General features: G+C 38.3%; 2 protein-coding genes across 2 annotated transcripts in view; one reads left to right on the top strand and one right to left on the bottom strand.

Moving 5' to 3' along the window:
- mtnr1c (melatonin receptor 1C) overlaps positions 1-12549 on the bottom strand; it is a 35762-nt gene extending 23213 nt beyond the window's left edge. Inside the window, exon 1 of the mRNA XM_036524352.1 lies at positions 12351-12549. Coding sequence (XP_036380245.1) covers positions 12351-12549 — 199 coding nt within the window. The remainder of the gene's footprint in view (positions 1-12350) is intronic.
- Positions 12550-16395: 3846 nt separating this feature from the next.
- On the top strand, positions 16396-20823 carry zgc:113208 (uncharacterized protein LOC550591 homolog). The gene is made up of 5 exons (XM_036525492.1): positions 16396-16824; positions 16909-17007; positions 19255-19325; positions 19520-19650; positions 20357-20823. The coding sequence occupies exons 1-5, from the start codon at positions 16647-16649 to the stop codon at positions 20589-20591; spliced, it is 714 nt and encodes a 237-aa protein (XP_036381385.1). The 5' UTR covers positions 16396-16646; the 3' UTR covers positions 20592-20823.

Genomic DNA, 20823 nt, shown 5'->3' with positions numbered 1-20823 from the left:
TCACAATGCAATTAGTGATTTAATATAATTAATGATTAATTAGCAGATTAACAATTTAAGAGAAAAGAATTGTAAAGGTCAAATTGATTGTAAAGGTCAAACAAATCCTCTCCATTCTCCATCCTCTCCATGGTTTTACAATCACTGGAATACATAAATATATAAAAATGGACTTGCTGCCAACCATAAGGGCCGGTTTTGAAGCTTTCTGTTAATCTTAACTGCACAAAAAGTTACAGTTTAAAAAGTGAACTCTGGACAAATGCCCATTAAAGGCTGATTGGGCTAAGTGATTGATAGGAACTTTTTGACTGATTAAGTATCCTACCTCATTATATCAGCACTGGTGGAGCAAATCCATGCTCTTGGTCTAATCAAATTCAGGCTAATAAGTGGAAATCTTTAAGAATAAACTCTTTAGAGAACTCTTTTAGGGTTCAGAGGGACCTGGGTTGATCCTGACGGCCAAAAACTTTCAACCAATACTTTTATTTTTAGGTCAATAGTGCCAGGCTGGAGTTAGTGCCAGCTAACTCCAGCCTGTCTCTCTATGAGATTAATAGGTAACACCCAGAGGTGGAAAACTCCAGCCCTCAACAGTGGAAGAACTTGCATGTATTTCTTCCACCCATTACCTGAGCCAGTTGATTTCACCAGTTTATTTCCCCTTCTGGCTGAGGAGCTGTTAGACAATCCATGAGATATGATCAAATACTGCGTACTTCTAGTTTTGACACCCAGACCTTTCCTCCAGTGGAAACTCCAGTGAGGACAACACTGCACTAGGGATGAAGACCAAAACCTGGGCCCTCATTTATCAATTTTTGCAGAGAAAAAGTTCTAAATTGTGTCTTACGATATGAATGAAATTTAGAATACTCCCATGCATTAGAAAATTGGGATTTATCAAATACGCAAACACCGGAAAGCAATCAATACTGATAAATATGGATTGTTCTTAACCTCCATGCTCGTACATGGTCCAGGTCATTTGTATATATAAATGCCTCAAATTATCCATATATGGTAAATAAACATCCCTTTAAAGCAAACATGGAAACACACTATAGCACCTAAACTTTGAAATAATAGCTCAGAAACACTTTTCAGAAACAGATACAGAGGTGTTAGTAATTGAGATTGAGTCCAAACAAAAATGACTTTTTGGCACAGTTATCACAGGCATAACGAACAAGTGTAAAACTGTTGTGTGGAAACATTGCTTTTGCAGGATTTGAGAATAACAACACACTTATTTCTATTTAGGCAAAATGACAATCCATACAAATTAACACTGAACATTTTTAGATGTTTATGCATTAAAAGTATCTTGCATCTTTCTGTTCATTTGCTGTGTTGAGGTTTCTCTATTCGACCACTTGGTGCCATTGTAATGACCACCTTTTATTGTAAAAAACTATGTGCATGTGCAGAATTGTTCTGTCTTTGAAAGAGAAAGGGTGAAGGGAGAGTAGAAAGTATGCCAAGTTGTCCTAGCTGTATGAATAGTAACATGAAAGGGCGTGTATTGTTAATATCGTCATATCAGATAAACACTATCGGTCTTGCCAACTAATACCTGTGTCTGCCTTGGCCATTACTAATGTGGGCAGAAGACAGGAGAGCACATTTTTGCCCACATCACACAAGATACAGTATATGCATGGTCAAAGCTGTGCATAAATTTACGCATGATCTCAAGCAAACACTTAAATGTACTTATGAATTTTTACTGAAAATTATAAGTAAATTATGTAGCTATTCTTGTCTTCGACTACACACAAGGGGATCCACATTTAGTGAATAATACCGGGCACTGTTTAATTGCCTAACAGAGGGCAACTGCCCTTCCATAACAATCTCTTTTTTTAGAGATGAGGTCATTTAAACCATTAAAGAGATCTGAACCATGATGTTTGTTAAAGGCAAGGGGTACTTTTTCTGTTGGTCTCAATCTCAGTTTGTAAATGGAGTCTAATGGAGAGGTACTACTTTTAAAATAGATCAACTGAGCTTTATATTTTGCACTGGCAAAGGTACTACCTGAAAGCCTGCTTGCTCTCAGCACAGTCAAATTCCTGTAATTACATAATGCGCAAGCAAAAACTGTAGTCATATATTTTGACATTTGCTGTTTATAATTTGCACAAAGTTTGCATTGCCTATTCTCTGTTAGATGCATTTGAATGCACTGAAAGCGATGTCCTTACATGAGCTTTAAGTCAACCTGACCCCAACAGGATGTGTTGTTTAGATTGTGGAAAACAGAACATGCTGAAAAGGAACAAAAAATGAAGTCCTAATTAGGTCATTTGTATTTTTTCTTCTTTTAAACTATGGATGTTTATGGTAGTCACCAAATGGTCAAACCACTGCTGATGAGCTCAAAAACCCCATAGAAAGTTGCATACAACTGTGCCCTTGCTCAGTGATGAAGTATACTATTGGTGTGCAAAAAAACTCGTGGATGTGTTTAGGCACAGCAGAAAGCATGCTTTTGTACACAGCTGAGAAAGTGTGCAAGATCTCATTGGTCTGCTGTGTCCTCCACAATATGGCTATGAAACATGGCATTTGTCTGCCTCCCCTATGACCCCTATGCCCTAATAGCTCCAGAGAACTGGGCTACATTTTAGAATCGCATAGTCACATAGAATTAACTAAGCATCTTTGACTCAAGGTATTAAATCACACATAACTATGCACCTTTACATCTGTAAAGTCAACTCCCAGATACTTTCTATGTGTCAGATGCAAATTTCATTGTTAGACAAGACAACATATGGACAAGCTTTCCCATGTAAAAAATAATTTAGATATTAGATTTCTGGCAAAGTCGTGCTTATTTGCAGCACTAATGTACAGTTGTAGCTAGCTAACTTGCAGCCTGCAAACCTGCTTAGCTAGCTATGCTGAATTCATGATCTCTCTGAAGTTTCATAACACCAATCTTCAGCATGTTCATAGATGAGCCTATTTATGTCAGATACATCTAGGGAGATTAACATGTGTCCAGATTATTGTGGATGGATAATATAATCGGAATGATAATATACAGTAAAGTCCTACATTGTTTTGTAGTGGCTACCTTTTAATGCTTTATAGTGAATTATTGTGTGTGAGGTTTGCGTCCAGCAAATATTTCCTGGCCATTAGTGAGCGATCCTCATACAATTAAAGCAACATATCAATAATGCTTAAATTCACAAAGAAAATGTTACCATAAGTATAATTTGTAGTGTTACCAGTAGTAGTATCAATATTATATTTAAACAAAAATATTAGAGTTGTCAAGGGCAGTGAGGGAAAATGAAATGCTCCACAATATGTGGCTTAGATTGGTTAGACTCACTAATTAGCCGATTGCACCAAATGAACAGAAAAAACAGCTTATGTTACAGTGATTACTGAGTCATTCAGTCATTAGCTTCAGTGTACTGAAATCTGTATCTCAGAAGTGATAAGCTACTGTTAGTCAATTTCACCTACTACAGTATGTTACATTACATTACTGTCATTTAGCAGGCACTCTGATCCAAAGCAAATTACATGTTATAATTTTTACATGTTATCCATTTATAAAGCTGGATATTTACTGAGGTAATTCTTGGTTAAGTACTTTGCCCAAGGGCCTAGCAGCAGTGCCCCAGTGGGAAATCAAACCAGTCACCTCTCAATTACGCGCCCTGCTCCTTACCACAGTGCCACAGTGCTGCCATATTAACACCCCAACAAGTCTTAATTTGAATTTTGAATACAAACTGAGCTGGGTCCCTAATATCACATTTGTCATTAAGATTACATTCATATTTGTATTTGCAGACACTTGGGAGCACTTGACTGCCCTTTGAAATTAAAACTGAAGAAGGGCGCCTTCAGCTTTGCAGTGCTGAGGACCTGTCATCTCAAAAAAGTAACAGAACAATCAGAATGCAGTGGCATGAACCCAGCTGTGTGCACCTGCTAAATAATGATCAAAAACATCAGAAAATCAAAAACAGAGAAAGATACAAACCCTAGAAATAATCAATCTGTAGGCATTACAAACAGGTGGTAATTGTGAAAGAGGTATCTGTATTGACGTCCTGATTGGAAACACCAATTGTACATTACGATTGTCACGCTGCAAGAACATCTGCACCTAAACAGGGATGCTGAAGTGAGACACATAGAGCCAATGGCCATTTTTCACATTACATCTCACACAGTGCACCACAGTGAAGTGGGACTATGGGCACAACTCCACTGATATCATCCAGGCAGCTTAGACATTCCTGATGAATCGTAGCTTGCCTCACAAGCAGTAAGATGAGGAAACCCTGGTCAACTCATCCCTATCCCCAGAGGAATGATGCCAACTTGTTGCGCTGCTGTGGGCTCAATGTTGGTGAATACCACTGGTGGGTTTGAACCCAGATCATGGGTTCACCCTGCACTCAAGATGAGCACCTTGCTGACTCAGCTACTCAGCATCCCTATCTATTACTTTAAGTCAGCTCTCACCTGACACCACAGAGCAATTTGTTTTTTTTTATAATATTGTTTGTAATAAAAATGGAATATGTGTGTTAAATGAAGACAGAGGCCCTCATTCAAGCAACTGTAATGCAGTTCTCAATCTCAGAAGATACTCTGTGGCACTGTTATCCTATTCCTAAGGGCATGTCTGAATGCATTTTGGTGTTTAAATAGGGCAAATATATGTGGTTTTAAGAGCTGGGATCACTTCTTTCACAAGCAGAGGGTATGACGAAGGTGTGTCTGTGCGCTGGCCAATCAGAATGCCAGAATAGGGGCCCATGATGATCTTTCAACACAGATAATTTCTTTTCAAATCAGTTTCACGCTATTATTTAAACCTGGGTTTTTGAAAAGATGTTATGCAGAAAAAGAAAATAGTTTACATACAATAGCCACTCACATAAAAAAGCCAAAAGTAACAAATAAAATGTGACATTGGGTAAAATAAGGACACTGCAAAGGGTAGAAAGCATCTGAATGAAAAACTGCCAAAATGAAGCCAACTTCAGCTTCCTCAGTGCTTGGGTCATTAAGGTCAGTGCGTATTCCACAGACCTGATATACAAGGGAACGGTTCCTGTTTTCCCCCATACAAAGAACAACCAAAGTGATGGTTCACTTGAACTGCGAGAATGCTACACTGTATGGATAAAGCTGCATACATTGTGTGCATATCATGATTGCAGAGCTACACTGGTGTGACTGACTAAACTTATAGAGGCAGGAAAATACTTAAATGATGACACAAAATAAGTTTGGCTCCTCAATTTTCTGTGTTGTCAATGTCCGCTATATTTCTGCCGACATACATTTGACCCTTAATTGCAAATAAAGCTGAAAAACAAAAGCAAAACTGTTGAGACAAAATTCATAAGTAAAATATAGCAGATTTATATAAATATAGAAAACTACCTTTCAGAGGCAGGCTTTTAGGATAATTTAAATACTGTTGCGCTGGACATTTGTGCCATTCTACACCCCAAAGGTAATGGTCACATTCTGTCATACCCACTCAGTCAAGCACCAGGAAAAGCAAGCTGGAAAATAGCAATTTCAGCACAGCTGTAATCTTTCACATTTATGTGGTCCCAAAATAACAACATAGCAAAATCACAAATAACATGCTGTTTTGTTACTATCCCAGCTATGAGTGTCTTTTAAATCTGGGTCTCTAATGGATGATGTGAACAGAACCCTGAGAACAGCTATAATAGTCATGCAGTGGACAAAGTTAACCATGTGTATTGATCTCAGTCAGATTGCAATGGATCAAGTAAAGTATTTGATTAAAATAATCAAAAATTATAGACTAATCATCTGAAAAATAATTATTGGCCATTCTACCTAACAACACACTATGTTGTGACCTGCCTAATTCCAGCTAACAGCCAGTCCAGATAGTAAAAGCTGTTGGAAACGTTGTGAATTTGTTGACACATTAATTAGAAAGCAACAAACATTCCAAGGATATCACAGATGATAAAGGTAGGGAAAGAGGGCATAGCCCAAGTTGATATAGAATTGATCCCATCATTAGCAGGGGTTGCAGCTCCATAGAGTGCTCCATGTAGTCACTGCTCAGTGTATTAGCTGTAGAGTAGCTGTCTGTAGATGCCCTCTAAACTACCTACTCAAATTCAACATATTACTCTTTGTCCTCTAATGAGTCAGACATGCATTTGTCAAAACAGCCACCAAACCAAATTATGATTACCCGTTATGCATGACTAGAAAACAAAATAGTCAAATTTTGAATGCAGTCAGTGCAATTCTAAGACTGTGGAGCATTTGTAACACATGGACAAGTGGTAACCATACGTCCCCCCCACTCAAGGCCTTTCATTTTGCAGAGAAGCAGTTAATGGTGGTCATTGGTGTACTTGAATACGTGTATAAATACACACAAGTTTCATTCTGATTTGATTGTGGCTATGTCATATTATGTATGTATTCAGATCAACAGGAAATAACTGCAATTTCAAAAATGTACAATAAGCATGCATTGTTGCTGCACACACTATGGTCATGCTGACAGTACATTCATATGATATAAACATTTATTTAGGATCTTTAACAAAGACTTTAACATGGCTGAATAGAAAAAAATCCATTGGCAAAGTAAAAATGAATTAATTTGTAGTAAAAAAAAGTTTAAGTAAAAAAGTAAGTAACTAATTAGTAGTTAATTAGTAAAAAATGAAATATCACAAACAAGTGTAGACAGCATTTGTTCAAAATCACATTCACCTTGTGCTCTATGTTACAGAGGAAGGAACAGCACAATATGGAACCATGATAGCTCAATGCCCCAATTATCGTATCAAACTTAACTTGTGCAACTCCAGCATTGGCTAAATACATCCTTTTTGGTTCGGAAAGGCCTTCTGAATCATCATTCCTGCTATGAGATGAACATATCCTTTGTAATGCCAAGGTACAACTACAAATTATTTTGTTTCAGGGCACACATCAGAGGGTGTGTTTGACTCTATCAGCAGAGTGCTCCTCTGCAGCTGTTACCACTGAAAGCATTATCACCTGCAAGCAATCATGGTCTGCTTCATAATCCATGTGCCTTGTGGAAATGGAAGTGGCATTAACTTTAATTGATTTGGTACCAAACCTAACCAATTTGCACCAAGGAAGTGAGCTTGATTGGTTACAGGAAAGCCATGCAATAACCTTACGGAGCAGAGACCCACCCCCTGCTTCCCATTAATTTTATCAGGTTGGGGTTAGTGCACAAGATTCAAATCAGACGAAATCAATAGTAACCATTATTCTGTGTGATCAGGAGGCTAAATCAATTACTATCTTTTCCACAAAGGTCATCAACCGAAAAAAAAAGCAAAAGGCTACATACAGACCTGATTATATGGGACAGAGGTTTTTTTTGTGTATTTTTTTTTTACAAAAGGGAAAATAATAAGTTGACAGCAATCTCAACATATACTGTATGCTCTAAAGAGTCAGATAACATTTATTATCTTTCCTAAAAAGACATGTCCTACAGACATTAGACATTTTTTTCTCCCACAATATGTTGGTAGAGACAACCTGAACAATCCTTGCTAATAGCATTGTAACAATAGTCAAACAACACAGATGTTACACAAGTACTGCCAACAAGAGACATGCAGATTTTATATTTCCTTCAACAGACCCTTTTTCTGTAACTTGACAATCGCAGTTATGAAAACATACACAACAATTTACCATAGCAGTTTCATTTTAGACATGGGGCTGAGGTCTGTTCCATGTCTAAAAGAGTAACACAAAGGGAATGCTCTGTGGTATCCTTGACACACTTAAAATAGCAATGAGGTAATCTCCAGAGGAATGATTTAGTAGGTGCTGAATGACAAGTAGCAGCAGGAGACATAACATAGGACAGATGACCATGTTAAAGGAGGGTTAGCACTGTTTAACAACCTGTGCATGGCTTGCATTGAAAGAAAGAAGAAAATAAACCACTTGCTTCATCACATAACCACTTCTTGTTATTATCATCATTTGTACATTTTAATGCAAACTTAAATGCATTCAAATTTGTATATTCTGTATTTAGTATGAAACAAAATAATACATTTGAATGTTTGCCCTTTCTTGTTATTTTCCCAACCTGTTTTCTGTGGTAAAATCATGTGATAACATTGACTATGGTTTGTATGAAACTTGGTGAGCTTTGTATCGCTAATGCATAGTATTTAACAACAGCAAATATGGCTATATACAGTCTTTCATACAACATGACAACATTGTGACACTGAAATCAGTATATACCTATAACCGTTTTCATAAATGGGTATTTGTAGCCCTCTGGCTCATTTGCTCTGCCTGTGTATTTTCATTTGGAATGCCCAATGCTTTCTCTCTTTTTTCTCCAACTTTGCAATACTGAAATGTATCACAGAGATGCTACTCATCCTTATTAATGCATCCTCAGGAAAGCACAGATAAACATGTACCATCCTCCAAAACATGTGATGGCAAGTGCCTAGAGTCAGATGAATACACTTCATTCACAGCTTTATACAGGCAGACTATGGGCGTCTGATTGACCAGTGGGGATTGCTGGTGTGCGATGAGATGGATAAACCCTGGCCATCCTCCCGACCCCTTTCTCCAGCAGAGTGAAGCCAGTTTGTGCTGCTGTGGGCTCCTGGTCATTGTCAACTGATGACACAGCTGGGATCAAACCCGGACAGTGGCATGGCTTGCATTTGAGGTGAATGCCTTGATCACTGAGATACTCAGCTGTGCATTCTGTCTATCCCTGATTAGCATTCCACTTTGTATGTGTGTGTGTGTGTTTATTTTTTAATAAAATTGTATTTTGTGCTACAGTAACACATTATTCAGTTACTAATGACTTGCATGCTCAGATAAAGTCTTGCTCAGATAAATGTCAAATTAATTGTGTGTTCATTTTTTCACACCTCTTGGTAAAGTCCAAAGTGACAACACACAGTGACAAAGTACCCACTCATAGTTACATGTTTTCCAGCCACTTGCCATACCACAATAACAGAGGACTCTCTCTTAACTCAGAGCAGTCTGACCTACTCTGCTACTGAACACACACTCCCCCTGTATGAAACTGAAGTGGTGATCACTGCTCACCTCCAGGAAAACAGCATGCACAGTGTGTTAGAGATTCTGTCATTACGACTGACTCCCCAGGAAGGAAAAATTGTTCTCTCTTCATCAAGGCACATTTCCTGTGTAGACAGGTACAGCAATGTCAATACATTCTCATTCATCCATGCCTTATGATTTTGCCCATTATTACAATGCCAAGAGATAATTGGAATATTGCCATGAGTCCTCCATTATTCATGAGCACTTGTACACTGTGGAGTACGAAATGGAGTGCCACACAATTGAAATGTGACTTTGAAAACACTGAGGCTGATTAAAACCCTTCTGATTTAGATTCTGTCAACAACAAGGAGCAGCGCTGGTGGTCCCTTCTGTCTTTATTAATGCAGGACAAACAAGGGCGTTCACATCTGACCGGGCTCTCAGCTGACTCTTAAAGACAAATAATGTTGCACTAACCCCCCGCCCCCCCACCCACACACACACACACACACACACACACACACACACACACACACACACACCTACAACACCCGCTCCCCCAGCCCCCCCCCTCACATCTCCCTCACTGCAGGAAAAACACGCTTGTCACAGTATACAGAGGACGTGGACAACCTGCTCACAGTCCCATTCATTGGCAAGTACTACTATGCCAGTCAATGACACCAATGTCCTTTCCTTTGTGACTTTCCTCTGTGATGGCACATGGCAGAACGCATGTCTTCTCCCATAAAGGGCCACCACATTTGGGGTATGTTGCAAATTACCCTTTTCTACAGTGCAAATATATATTATGGTGCTCACTGGAAATTATATTTTTCCTTTGGGCATTTCAGATAAGAGGGACATTTTGTTATTATCCAGGAACCAAAGCACATCCAAGGCCTGTGTATGGGAATGGAAAGCTCAGATAAAAAGCTTTCTTGCCCTGGGTGTTTATTTGTCATGCCAAAAGTCTTGATCAAGGATTATAATTTATTGCGGCTCTTTCCAAAAGCGATGAACCCAGACAAAAGAGATGCTATTCACTGTGAAAAAAGGAAAGCTTGTGGAAAACAGCTTTTTTTTTACCACATTGGGAGGACCTCTTGGGGGTTATCTACCAAATAACATGCCTGAGCCTTATCTCCACAATACAATTAGTTTGATCCACAGGGAGCAAGTTCTGATCCATCGTTTTCTAGCACAGGCACGAAGGTCCTCAACCAAGCTATGCAACACACCAGATGTCTGATATTCAACCATTTGGATTTCAAATATTATATTGTTCATAATATCCACACACAGACAAGTAACTAATGGCATTCATGGGTGCCAAAAAACCCATTTTCCCACAACATCACACAAGCAGTGCCAATGAACTGAAATGAACAGCCGCAGAATACTTGTGCACCCTCAATAACATTTGATACAACAAATATCTCAGGCATCAGCTTAACCCCTTCAAAAATGACAATGTTGACCAAAAGGTTTTGATTGTGACATTTAGTTTGGCTTTTAAAATCACATAACATCTCAAAAAGCTGTTGCTCAATGTACAGAGAGGGTGAGAAAAGAAAGGCAAGTATTCTCTTATTACACCTAATCAGCCAGTTGACAACAAAGTCTACAGCCCCTCAACTCAAACAAGCTTGCTGGATGTTTCATTCTGAAACATTGAGTTCCCAGAGCCAAGTGCAACCAACAAAGGATTTTTTTTCTGACATTAAGCCATGAACTTTTTATTTAGCATTGGAACGTAGTGAACATATTAACAACAGAGCCTCAATGTAATGCATTTTCCAAAGTTTGCATTATGATTGAAAAGTTAAATCATGAATATGTGTTCTTATAGTGTCAGTGCACTAAATTCAAGTTCTGTTTCAGAGACAGCACATCACCGATGGCTTGAAATTCTCTGTATTAGACTCCTTTCCTTGGAAAGGAAACTTAAAGTAAGTTTAGACATTGACCATTAAGAAATAATGGAACAGGTGTATTATTCTGGGGCTGACTCAATGGTAGAGCTAATGATAAAGCGAATAATTAAATGAAAAATTCTGAGGAATTTCATTTTTGTCATTATTTACTCTGTCTTCCTTTAAAAAAAGGGCTGTCTGAATTCAAGTTTTACTGACATGGTTTATACCAGGCTATATATCAATTTACCATTAACTAACACAAACGTTGATGAGTTCTACTCTTTACTTGTTCATATTGTTGTGACATAGGTCAGGATCAACATTTCCTTCATTAATACTCAAAAGGACAAGAAATGTAAGGTTTTCTTTCAGTTAAAGAAAGACTTACAGCTAAAACACTCATTACTTCTCAATTACTTTGTAAAACTATTTAGCATAGCTACAGTGTCGGCCTCTTAAGAATTTTAGTACACTTGCTTGTGTTTCTATGTATAGATCGTTCAATACTGCATGGCATTTACAAAACACTACAAATCTGTGGCAAAATGTTAAGAGAACCCGGTGCTTGAAGCTCCTTAAATTCCAGGCCGAGACTGGCTAACAAATTATGCCTATAACATTTCCCAGATTTATAACGATTTATAATCTCAGTAGAAATTACGCAAATATATTAAATATATTCATGAATGTTAACATTAAAACAAAATGAGTTTACATTTTTTTCCTAAATGTCTTACCATGACCATGTCTAATTGTATCACACAAATAATTTCCTGCATTTCAGTAGTAATACATACTGTTGAAAATTGTCAAGCTATATTTTTTTCCGTCATTACACTAACAAAAGTAAAAAACACACAGACAGACACACACACACACACACACACACACACACACAAATATCCAGGCAAAAACAACTTTACTTTTTTCCACATTCTTTCTCTCGGATTTTGTCAGTCGTATACTGCATTCTCATCACTATTTCATTGGCATGCATAAATTGACTTCACAACACCCTATATAAAAGGCGACTGAAGAGCTGACTTCATTCTGGTTGTAGCTAAATATGCGGAACGACTCTTCCGGATGGTGAATGAGTCGCAGTATTGTCAATTCTCCATTCTCCATTGATACATTAAAAACGTGCATACTAGTTACATTTCTATTAGTTTGGAATTTCACTGAACCAGATCACACGTTAAAACTGAATAGTGGATTAGGCTACTTAATTAAATGTCCAGTTAGAACTGAATGCGTCGGCAACTAAAGTGATCGAGAAAGCACTGTAATCAACTGGACTGCAAGATTCTGGTCTCCCAGTCTTACCGGCATTCCTGAGCTTCTTGTTCCTAAACACTGATAAAATGACAAGAAGGTTTCCGAGGATGTCAACGACGATGGTGAAGATCAGCACGCTGGCTAGCGCTATCGTCACCCCAGCCGATGCCGTCTGCACTGCCAGGCTGCTTTGATTCGGACCGTGGGACATACAATCAATACAGCTTACGTTCACTTCAGATTCCATATTCACAACAAGTACGATGACCCATCAGAACTTTTAGAGCAAAACAAAACCTTCAAACCAGTGCTCGAAGTCCAAAAACGGATAACTTTTCCCATTGAGTCGTGCAAACAGAGACCTCCTCGGGTGAAATATGAGACAGCAATCGTATGTCTGGTCGGCGTTTCCCCAGTATTAAAGTAATTCACAGTTTAAACATTATATTGCAGACTGAGTCCATATGCATCTCAGCTGACGTCTCTGTCTCCCTTTTCTGAGTTTTGCACGCTTTATCGCTGACGAGTAAGGATCATATTGCATCTTTCCTTGTATCAATTCACTATGACAGCATATTAGAAATCAAATAAAAACTTTTAATGTGTATTATCACAATTATAACAAAAATATTCTAAGAGTACTCTCAACGGTGTTCTTTTCTGTGGCTTGCAAACCTGCAGCAGTGGTTTCCTCAAGTAAGTTAAAAAAACAAAAACAGATCCAAAGTGTAACATCACTGAACGCTAAAAATTCCGTAACTGCCCTCGTACAGCAATATGCACCTAGTTTGCTCATAGTCTTTTTAGAAGAGCAGTTGTTGTCACCAAGTTGAAATGTTTTGTACTGTACAGCTGGGGATATGCATGCCACGTTCATTTAGTCACGTGATACGTGCTAATTTCGTGCCATTCACTTGTGGCGCAAATAGCAACAGCACATGTCTGCCTTCGGGATGCGCTGCTTTTTGATTCAGAATGAATATGTAGGACAGGGATGATTGGGTCATTCTGTAAGGTTAAAAATAAAACAAAACAAAAACAAAACACGCTTCACAAAGTTGTTAAGTGGTAAAGTTGTGTTCATTTCATAGATTTCACGTGGGCCATCGAGTCGAAAAAAAAAACAAACATTTAATTTCTCACACATCTTCCTTTGACAGAAACATGTTAATGTATTCCAAGAAACCGGGCGTCCGTGGCGTATTGTTTTACAGCACTGGAACCTTAAATGCACAATTTAAGACACAAAGAAAAGACATCCGTAATTACCGGTTTTAAGACCGGTAAGCAATTTGCCTGCATCGTGTATTAAATTACATGTCCTATTGCACCGTGCGCGATAATGGTGGAGTAGATTGACTGAATTGTAGAGGTAAGGACAGACTATACGATGAGTTCACCACATCGGTCTTAGTGAAGAATAGCCTACGCAATAGTAGTTACAGCAACACACATATTTAGAATTTCAGAAGTACGCTACACATTGCGCCTGAGAGTGTGCTAAGTATAAAACAAATGACATGAATCCGTTGCGACGAATACAACGAATCCCATGAAATCTCCGCGCTCCTAGTATCATTCACTACCAGTGAACGATAGAGATGAACCTTCACACTGAGGAGAATGTGATTTTTTATTCCCACTTTTGGGTAAAGGGCGCCTCCCCTTGACATGCACTTGGTATTGTAAAACAATTTAATTACTGACTTCAGGTTATTTTAAATTATAGTTGTGATCTGGTATGATTGCATAACGTCATTTGAATTGGCCTATTTATTTCAAAGACATGCATCATCAAAACGCACAGAGTAGCTACCCTCATTTACACAGCACAGTGGCGAATGCGTTTTAAAATCAGCTATTCAAAGGTTTGTTTCGGTACATTTTATGTTTCTGCATACCCCTCTGTTTTGCTCTGTGTCTCCCTCCTGCCAAATCTCCATAGATAATGATCTTTACTGCACAATGCCAGGATGCTACTTGTCTGTGTGAAAACCACCTCAGATTAATAATCTGTCCTGCACCCTGGCATGGCCTGTGGTCTGGCCCATAAACAGACTGCAGGAGAACTGTACAATCCCTAGTAGTAAATAGTTGCTTCTGATTTGCACTTGTTAATCTTTGCACCTATGTTTGTGCATTTACTATTTGGGACACCAAAATGAGGAGGTATGTCTAATATACCAAAGGATACAAAAATATTACAAAGGTTCATAGTTGAGACCATTCACACAGGTTTTCCGGGCTACAATTTATTGCATCAAGTATGTATATCAAAGCTTATGTCTGCCATCACGAATGTGAGTCACCTACACAAATGTGATAATTACATAAGGATATTAGGGGAATTTGCTTTCATGCATTTCTGCATAGACCTACTGCACACAATACAGCTGCCATGCCATCTAATGAAAGATTAGAAAAGAAAAAAAAAACTATGCTCACCATATGTAAAATTTCCACCAAGGCATATGGCAGAGCTAACTGTAAAATCTAATGCACTCACCATGTGAAGGCTATGCAAGTGACAGAACAAAAGAAATTCCCATTAGCACTGCTATATTCATCATATCATGATAAGGGGTGTGGCCACATATAGGTGTCAGTCCATGTAACCCAATCAAGTATAATTGTTAAACATTTATCACGTTCATAATTTTAGAAATTGCATCCAGACAAGAAGGAAAACATTGCAATCATTTCAGCCTGCCAACTATGATTAGGTAGCCTGCTGACTGATTATCTAAATTAGTGCTGGGGCTGTATTCAAGGGGCAGCTGAGTTAAATGCAGACTGCATGTCTGAGTGGGGTCAGGAAACTAGCTTCTTGGGCCTACATTTAGTCAGCCTTAAATCTTATAAAATTACCTTATATTATACTATCCATACAGACAAAAAACTATCTCCTCATAATTTGATGGGCTAGTTGAACCAGCATTAGCACACTTTCTGGTTGATGACTTTATCTCACAACAAGCTGAAAACTGAACAGCAAAATAAGCATGTAAGTCACTCTGTGTAAGAACAACTAACTGAAAATGTAAGTGAACTGTTTAGATTGGTCTTAAACAGTTTTATGCAAACTGATTAATGTAGCCATGATGACCACTAAGGATACCAAGGTCATGACATAGGTTAATTTCCATGAGAAATACTCATTTGAAATTCATTTGGTGTAGCTATTGTTAACATTTTTAGCCTCTGATATTTCTCTGATATACTTTTATCCTCTGATGATTTTTTCTGGGCTACCTATATATGTCTCTCCCTTTTGAGAACGTTCCTGTAAATTTGAGGTAACTCTCCTTATTTTATCCTTATGTTTCCAGTTTGAAGATATTACTTGCAGTACCTTTCAGTACATAATCAGCAATATCTTGAGGCATACTGTACATGAATGTAGTGCCACTACAACAAATGCAGTATGTAAGATGAAAAGTACATTCTAAATATGTGCTGCTGATGTAGCCTGGAAGTCATTCTTACAACAGGGAATTGTGTGCATTAATGGTAACTTTGATACCACTGAAATGTTGTAATTATTATCATTGTATTATTGACAGAATACATGTATAGGGTGACACATTTTGGTGACATTATTTCTATGTCAGTATTGAACGTCCATAACATGGTGTTTTAGAAACACAGTTGTCGATCGTGTCTGTAAGTGTGAAAATTATTTCCGTTTAAAGTTAAACATTATTTATTTTATGTTTTTGACATTTACTCCATTGGTAGCTTAGTTTCAGCGCATAGGTCATTTTGTCAGATTGGTCCGACTCCGACAGTCTGACCAGCAGCGTAGTCCATCCTAAAGAAGGAGCTCAGATTTTCAGAACACTGGTACTAAAGCCTTTACGAGAAAATATGACAAATCTGCCGTTCTTAGTTTTCGCAAGTCGCTCTTTGGGGATTTGTATTGCTTTGTGAACGGCATATTCTTTGACTTTACTGTACGATCCTGCAAGGTATGGGTAATTAAAAATGATACAAGGGGATTTCGCCATGAGAACCAGAAAAGGGGAAACATACTACACCTGGCAACCTTGATGACGTCTCGTATTTACACACACTACAACTCCGCCCACATTGTGTAACTTGATTAATTGTTTGAGGAAGGTTTTGTAACAAATGTAGTTTTTCAAATCCGGTTCAAGAGTTGCATCGAATTTTTGCAGTAGCAAGACAGATAGCTCTTTCTTTGCAGGAAGCGAATACGTAGGCTTAGCGTTTTTTGCTAACAGCGCGAGTTTATCTGGCTTTCGAACAGTTTATTTCCAGCACTCTTTCCAACATCACGCACCGATAGCAAACTAAACTTCAGCCTTAAATACGATTTGTTTGATGGACACTAAAATGAAGAAGGACACATCAAACAAAAAGCACTCAAAGAAACGAAAATCTACAGACACGACAGCGTTGAACAGCTCTGAACTCCCAAGCAAGAAATCGAAAATTCAGAGTAATGATGTGGGTGTTGCTCCTGTAAAGAAAAACGATAAGGGGCAGCTCGTTTTCGAAGGTATAATCATTCGTAATGTCTGTTTTGTGGTTTGCTAGTACCTTCAGAACCATTAACGTCATACGTTTTCCCTTTCCCAACAAGACTTTCCGATGTTCAGGCCTAACATGACACCAGAAGAAGTACTCCGAGCAGGCAGTTTCGGGGGCACCTACTTCAGACCAATTTATTCCAGTATAACAAGTGAGTGTAACGGCGCGATCTCCAACTAAACCCCTCGTGTGTGTTGCTCTTTTCCCTACACAAAAGGAGAATGGTGGATGAAACTGGACGAGTTTTAACCATTCATAGAAACGCTACATTTTCCGTGTCAATTAACATTCTGTGATTGTGGTTGAATAAGATGGCACGATATCAAAATAGAAGGATGTATCAACCAAGTGGTTTCAGTGCACTGCATGGTATGATTCTGTGTTAATTCTGCCTTAGTATTGCTGAGTATTGATAAATCAGTGCATGTATCAATGTAATGTATGTGTTCTTGCCACATTCCCGTTGTATTCATGTTATTATCTGTGCATTAGTCTAAAACACTTTGTTCTATAAAATGATATGCATCTGCTTACCTGTGTACATCCTCCTGACTTAAAGATCTGTTGGCATCAGAGATTCAGGGGTTACCCAGAGAAATTACTCATACTTAAAATGGATGTGTTTCTTTTCTCTTTGCTAAAAGATGGTAGTCTTCTCGTGCAGCTCAAAATGACCCTTTCGATACATCTTTGCCAGTAAGATGAGGTGTAAATTGTTTATTTTACAAATCTGCATCAACAAAATACATTACCAGATCATTGTAACGTGGCATTGTTTGGGATGTGAGTTTCTTTTTGTAGTAAAAAGTTATTTCATTGTGTGGAAAATGGAAATCATCTTGTTCTGTCACCAGCTGAGTGTATAAGCCTCATGTTGAGAGCAACTGCCTACAGATTCAAGGTAGTGGTGATCCTGTCAGATGCTTGAGGTTAAAATGGACTTTAAGCCTATTTATAGACAACTGTGACATCTCCAAAACATACAAAGCTAAAACAAGAGACTGTGCTTCAAGCATTCGTAAAGACCTCCCAAATGCTTTCCAGAGTTGAACATTAAACACTGTGGGATCCAGTAATTCAGACTGGATCATAGTAGTTTCTCAGCTAATCATATTACTACTACAGGTAAATGTACTTGAAAGTCACATGTGAAATAGCTATAGCAGTGGGTACAACACCAGAAACAAAGTTGTGTTTTCATGTCATCCTGTGCTACCTGAAAATAACAACATGCACATAAGTCCTTGCAACTATTTAGCATGATACTCTTTGTTTGCTGCACAGTACTTGCTTATCACCATTGGTTCCAATTTGGTTATGACTAAACCCCAACTACACGTGTATATATATGGCCAGTTTAGGAGCTGTTGTATTGTTGCCATCTCTGGTCCAGATTTCAGTCAGCATCCAAGTATTACGATCTTTAATCAGATGAGTCTGATGTACATGACCCTTGATTAAATTACATCCTAATAATATCTCACCTTCATTAGGAGTAGTCTCTCAGGCAATATTTTAAGACTCGACCTTGACATCGTCTTAATTAGAAGCCATACTCTGGGTCAGGCACGCAAGAATTTTCTTTCAACTTTTCCCTGGCCTTTTTGTGTTTTAGCAAACCTTTACACTCATGGTAAAATGTCAGGTTTTATTTCTGGTGTTGAGAAAGTGGATATTCTTGCAGGGACTTCAGACCAGTGAGACAAAGGAACCACATCTCCAATTAGTTCTTTTATTTGAAAGCGCTTGTGCAGCGTTTTATATTTTGTTATCAACAAGAAAACTAGTTATCTGCTTGTTTTAAATAAGTTAATTTGTCAGAAAAAAAGAGGCAATTAAATTAACTGAGAATTAAGACCTGACATTTTTCTAGTCTGGAAAGTTTTGAGGTGGAAACACAGATAATATTCCCCGCAGTGCTTAACACATAGAAATAACGACCATATTGATGAATTCTGTGATTAAGAAGAGCTTGGCAGAGTATATGTCTGTCTGATTTCAAGCTGTCAGTTTAACACTTTATTAACCAGTTATTTCAAGCAAGAAATTTAATATTTTCTTTTTATGTATTACATTTTAGTTCATACTGTCTGGAGGAAAGTAGTTATAAAGAATCCAGTTTAATGCATTTATTTTAAACATAAGTCTACTTCCAAGTTGCTGCTTTGACCTCTGAATTGATAATAATCGTTAGGCAATGTTGTGATAATTTCTCAGTATAAAGAAAGCTGTTAACCTCTGCAAACTAGGGTGACTTGTTAAATTTGCTGAGACGTGCGTGGTTTTTTATTCCTGCACTAATTGTGAAGATTGAGAAGATAATGACACCTTTATAAGTCAAGGGCAATTCTTTAGGTGGATTACTAATGTTCCCATGCTCTGTTTCCTGTCATCACAGAACAGCATTATAAAGATGTCTGGAAGGAGGTCCCAGAAGATTGGCTGAACGGTCTAGACATCCCCAAACAGGTAATACATCATGTTTGAGCCCGCTTTCCACTGATGGGAAAAATGGCCTGCTAAGTTTGTTTCAAGAACCAAAATATAAGCATCTGTGGCAATGCTTGAATAACTTGTAACAGAGTTATATGTCATTAATTTTTTTTCCATCACTGCCCACCTACTCTTGCTGTACGAATAACTATGAGATTGGTTGCTGGTAGGTGGCCTCATCCACCTACAGGGAGGACGTCAACACATACAAAGTGAAGTGCGGAGGCAGTCTGGAGATGTGGGAGAGCAGTGGGTGGATTGTACCACAGGACCCGTATGGCTGGTTCCAGTGGTACTGCAGGTACGGAGTGCAGCCATTTTACAAAACTAAACTTGAAACGGGTGCACTGTGCAGGTTCTCTGCAAATAGCTTATTCTTAAAACAACTCACTCTCCATCCTTTCATTTTGATGCAGATGATGCCAGCTCAGGAAGGATCCAAAACAAAACAACAAAATTTGATCTGTTACTGTGCTGGATTATTATGCTACGTATGGCCATTTCTTTGTATTTTGTCAGACCAGAACTTTCCATCAGTGCACAGCTACAGATGAAACATCTTAGGATAGGTCAGTGAGGCCAGAGAGGGAAAGTCAAGTGCTATCAAAGCTTTCTGCACAAATACAATCTTGACAGCTAAATAGATTCCACACTTCATTATCTGACTCAAGTTACCATTAAGGTAAGAAAACATACGTTAAAAAATTAAATACTAAAATACAAATGAGAGCATTAAGTAGTATAATATGGTATATGCTGAATTTGAGACACCCCTGACATCTAGCGGTCAATTTAAGTATTGCACATTGTTATGTAAAGATGAGCAACTATCCTAAATGGTGTCTTTTCCTAGTTGAGCAAAATCATTTTATAGAGAGAAACTAAAAAGATGGGAATCTCAGGAGCAAAGTACTTACATTTTATTATTACCCTTGAAATAACATAGGATGATTATCAGAACTTGGTGCATGATTGTGCAGTACAAAACTGGTCTGTCACTTTCCCAGGTTTTACCAGGGTCGACGCACAAAGGATGATGAACGTCAGGTGGCACGGTGGGCAAAGTGTGCAGGAATAAAAGGCCGTTGGAGGAACAACCTCATTACCAAGGTTGTGCGCTCAGGGTGCAGCTTTGAAAATCCAGCAGTGTCCCCTGTGGTTCGTCAGACTCTGCAGCATTGGGGCTACAGGCTAACTAAGGAGGACTACAAAGAGGGTGCCAAGAGGGTCAAACCAAAATGACCTCACCTCCAGTACCCTCCCACTGGTCTCTGCCTTTGCAGGAAAGACCTGCGTAGATGGTCTCATAGGCATTAACACTCAGTTCAGGGAATTCTGAATGATGTACCTTTTAACAGTCATGCTTCTCATTTCCATCTTGAAAAAGTATGTAAGTTGTTTGATAGTTTTATGAAAGTGTTCATCTGTATAAAATGTTTTTTTCAGAGGTTTTTTTTTGAGTGATGATGTTGCA

Source organism: Megalops cyprinoides, chromosome 3, assembly GCF_013368585.1.
Source record: "Megalops cyprinoides isolate fMegCyp1 chromosome 3, fMegCyp1.pri, whole genome shotgun sequence".
Taxonomy (NCBI): Eukaryota; Metazoa; Chordata; class Actinopteri; order Elopiformes; family Megalopidae; genus Megalops; species Megalops cyprinoides.
This window is presented reverse-complemented; position numbering and strand designations above follow the sequence as displayed.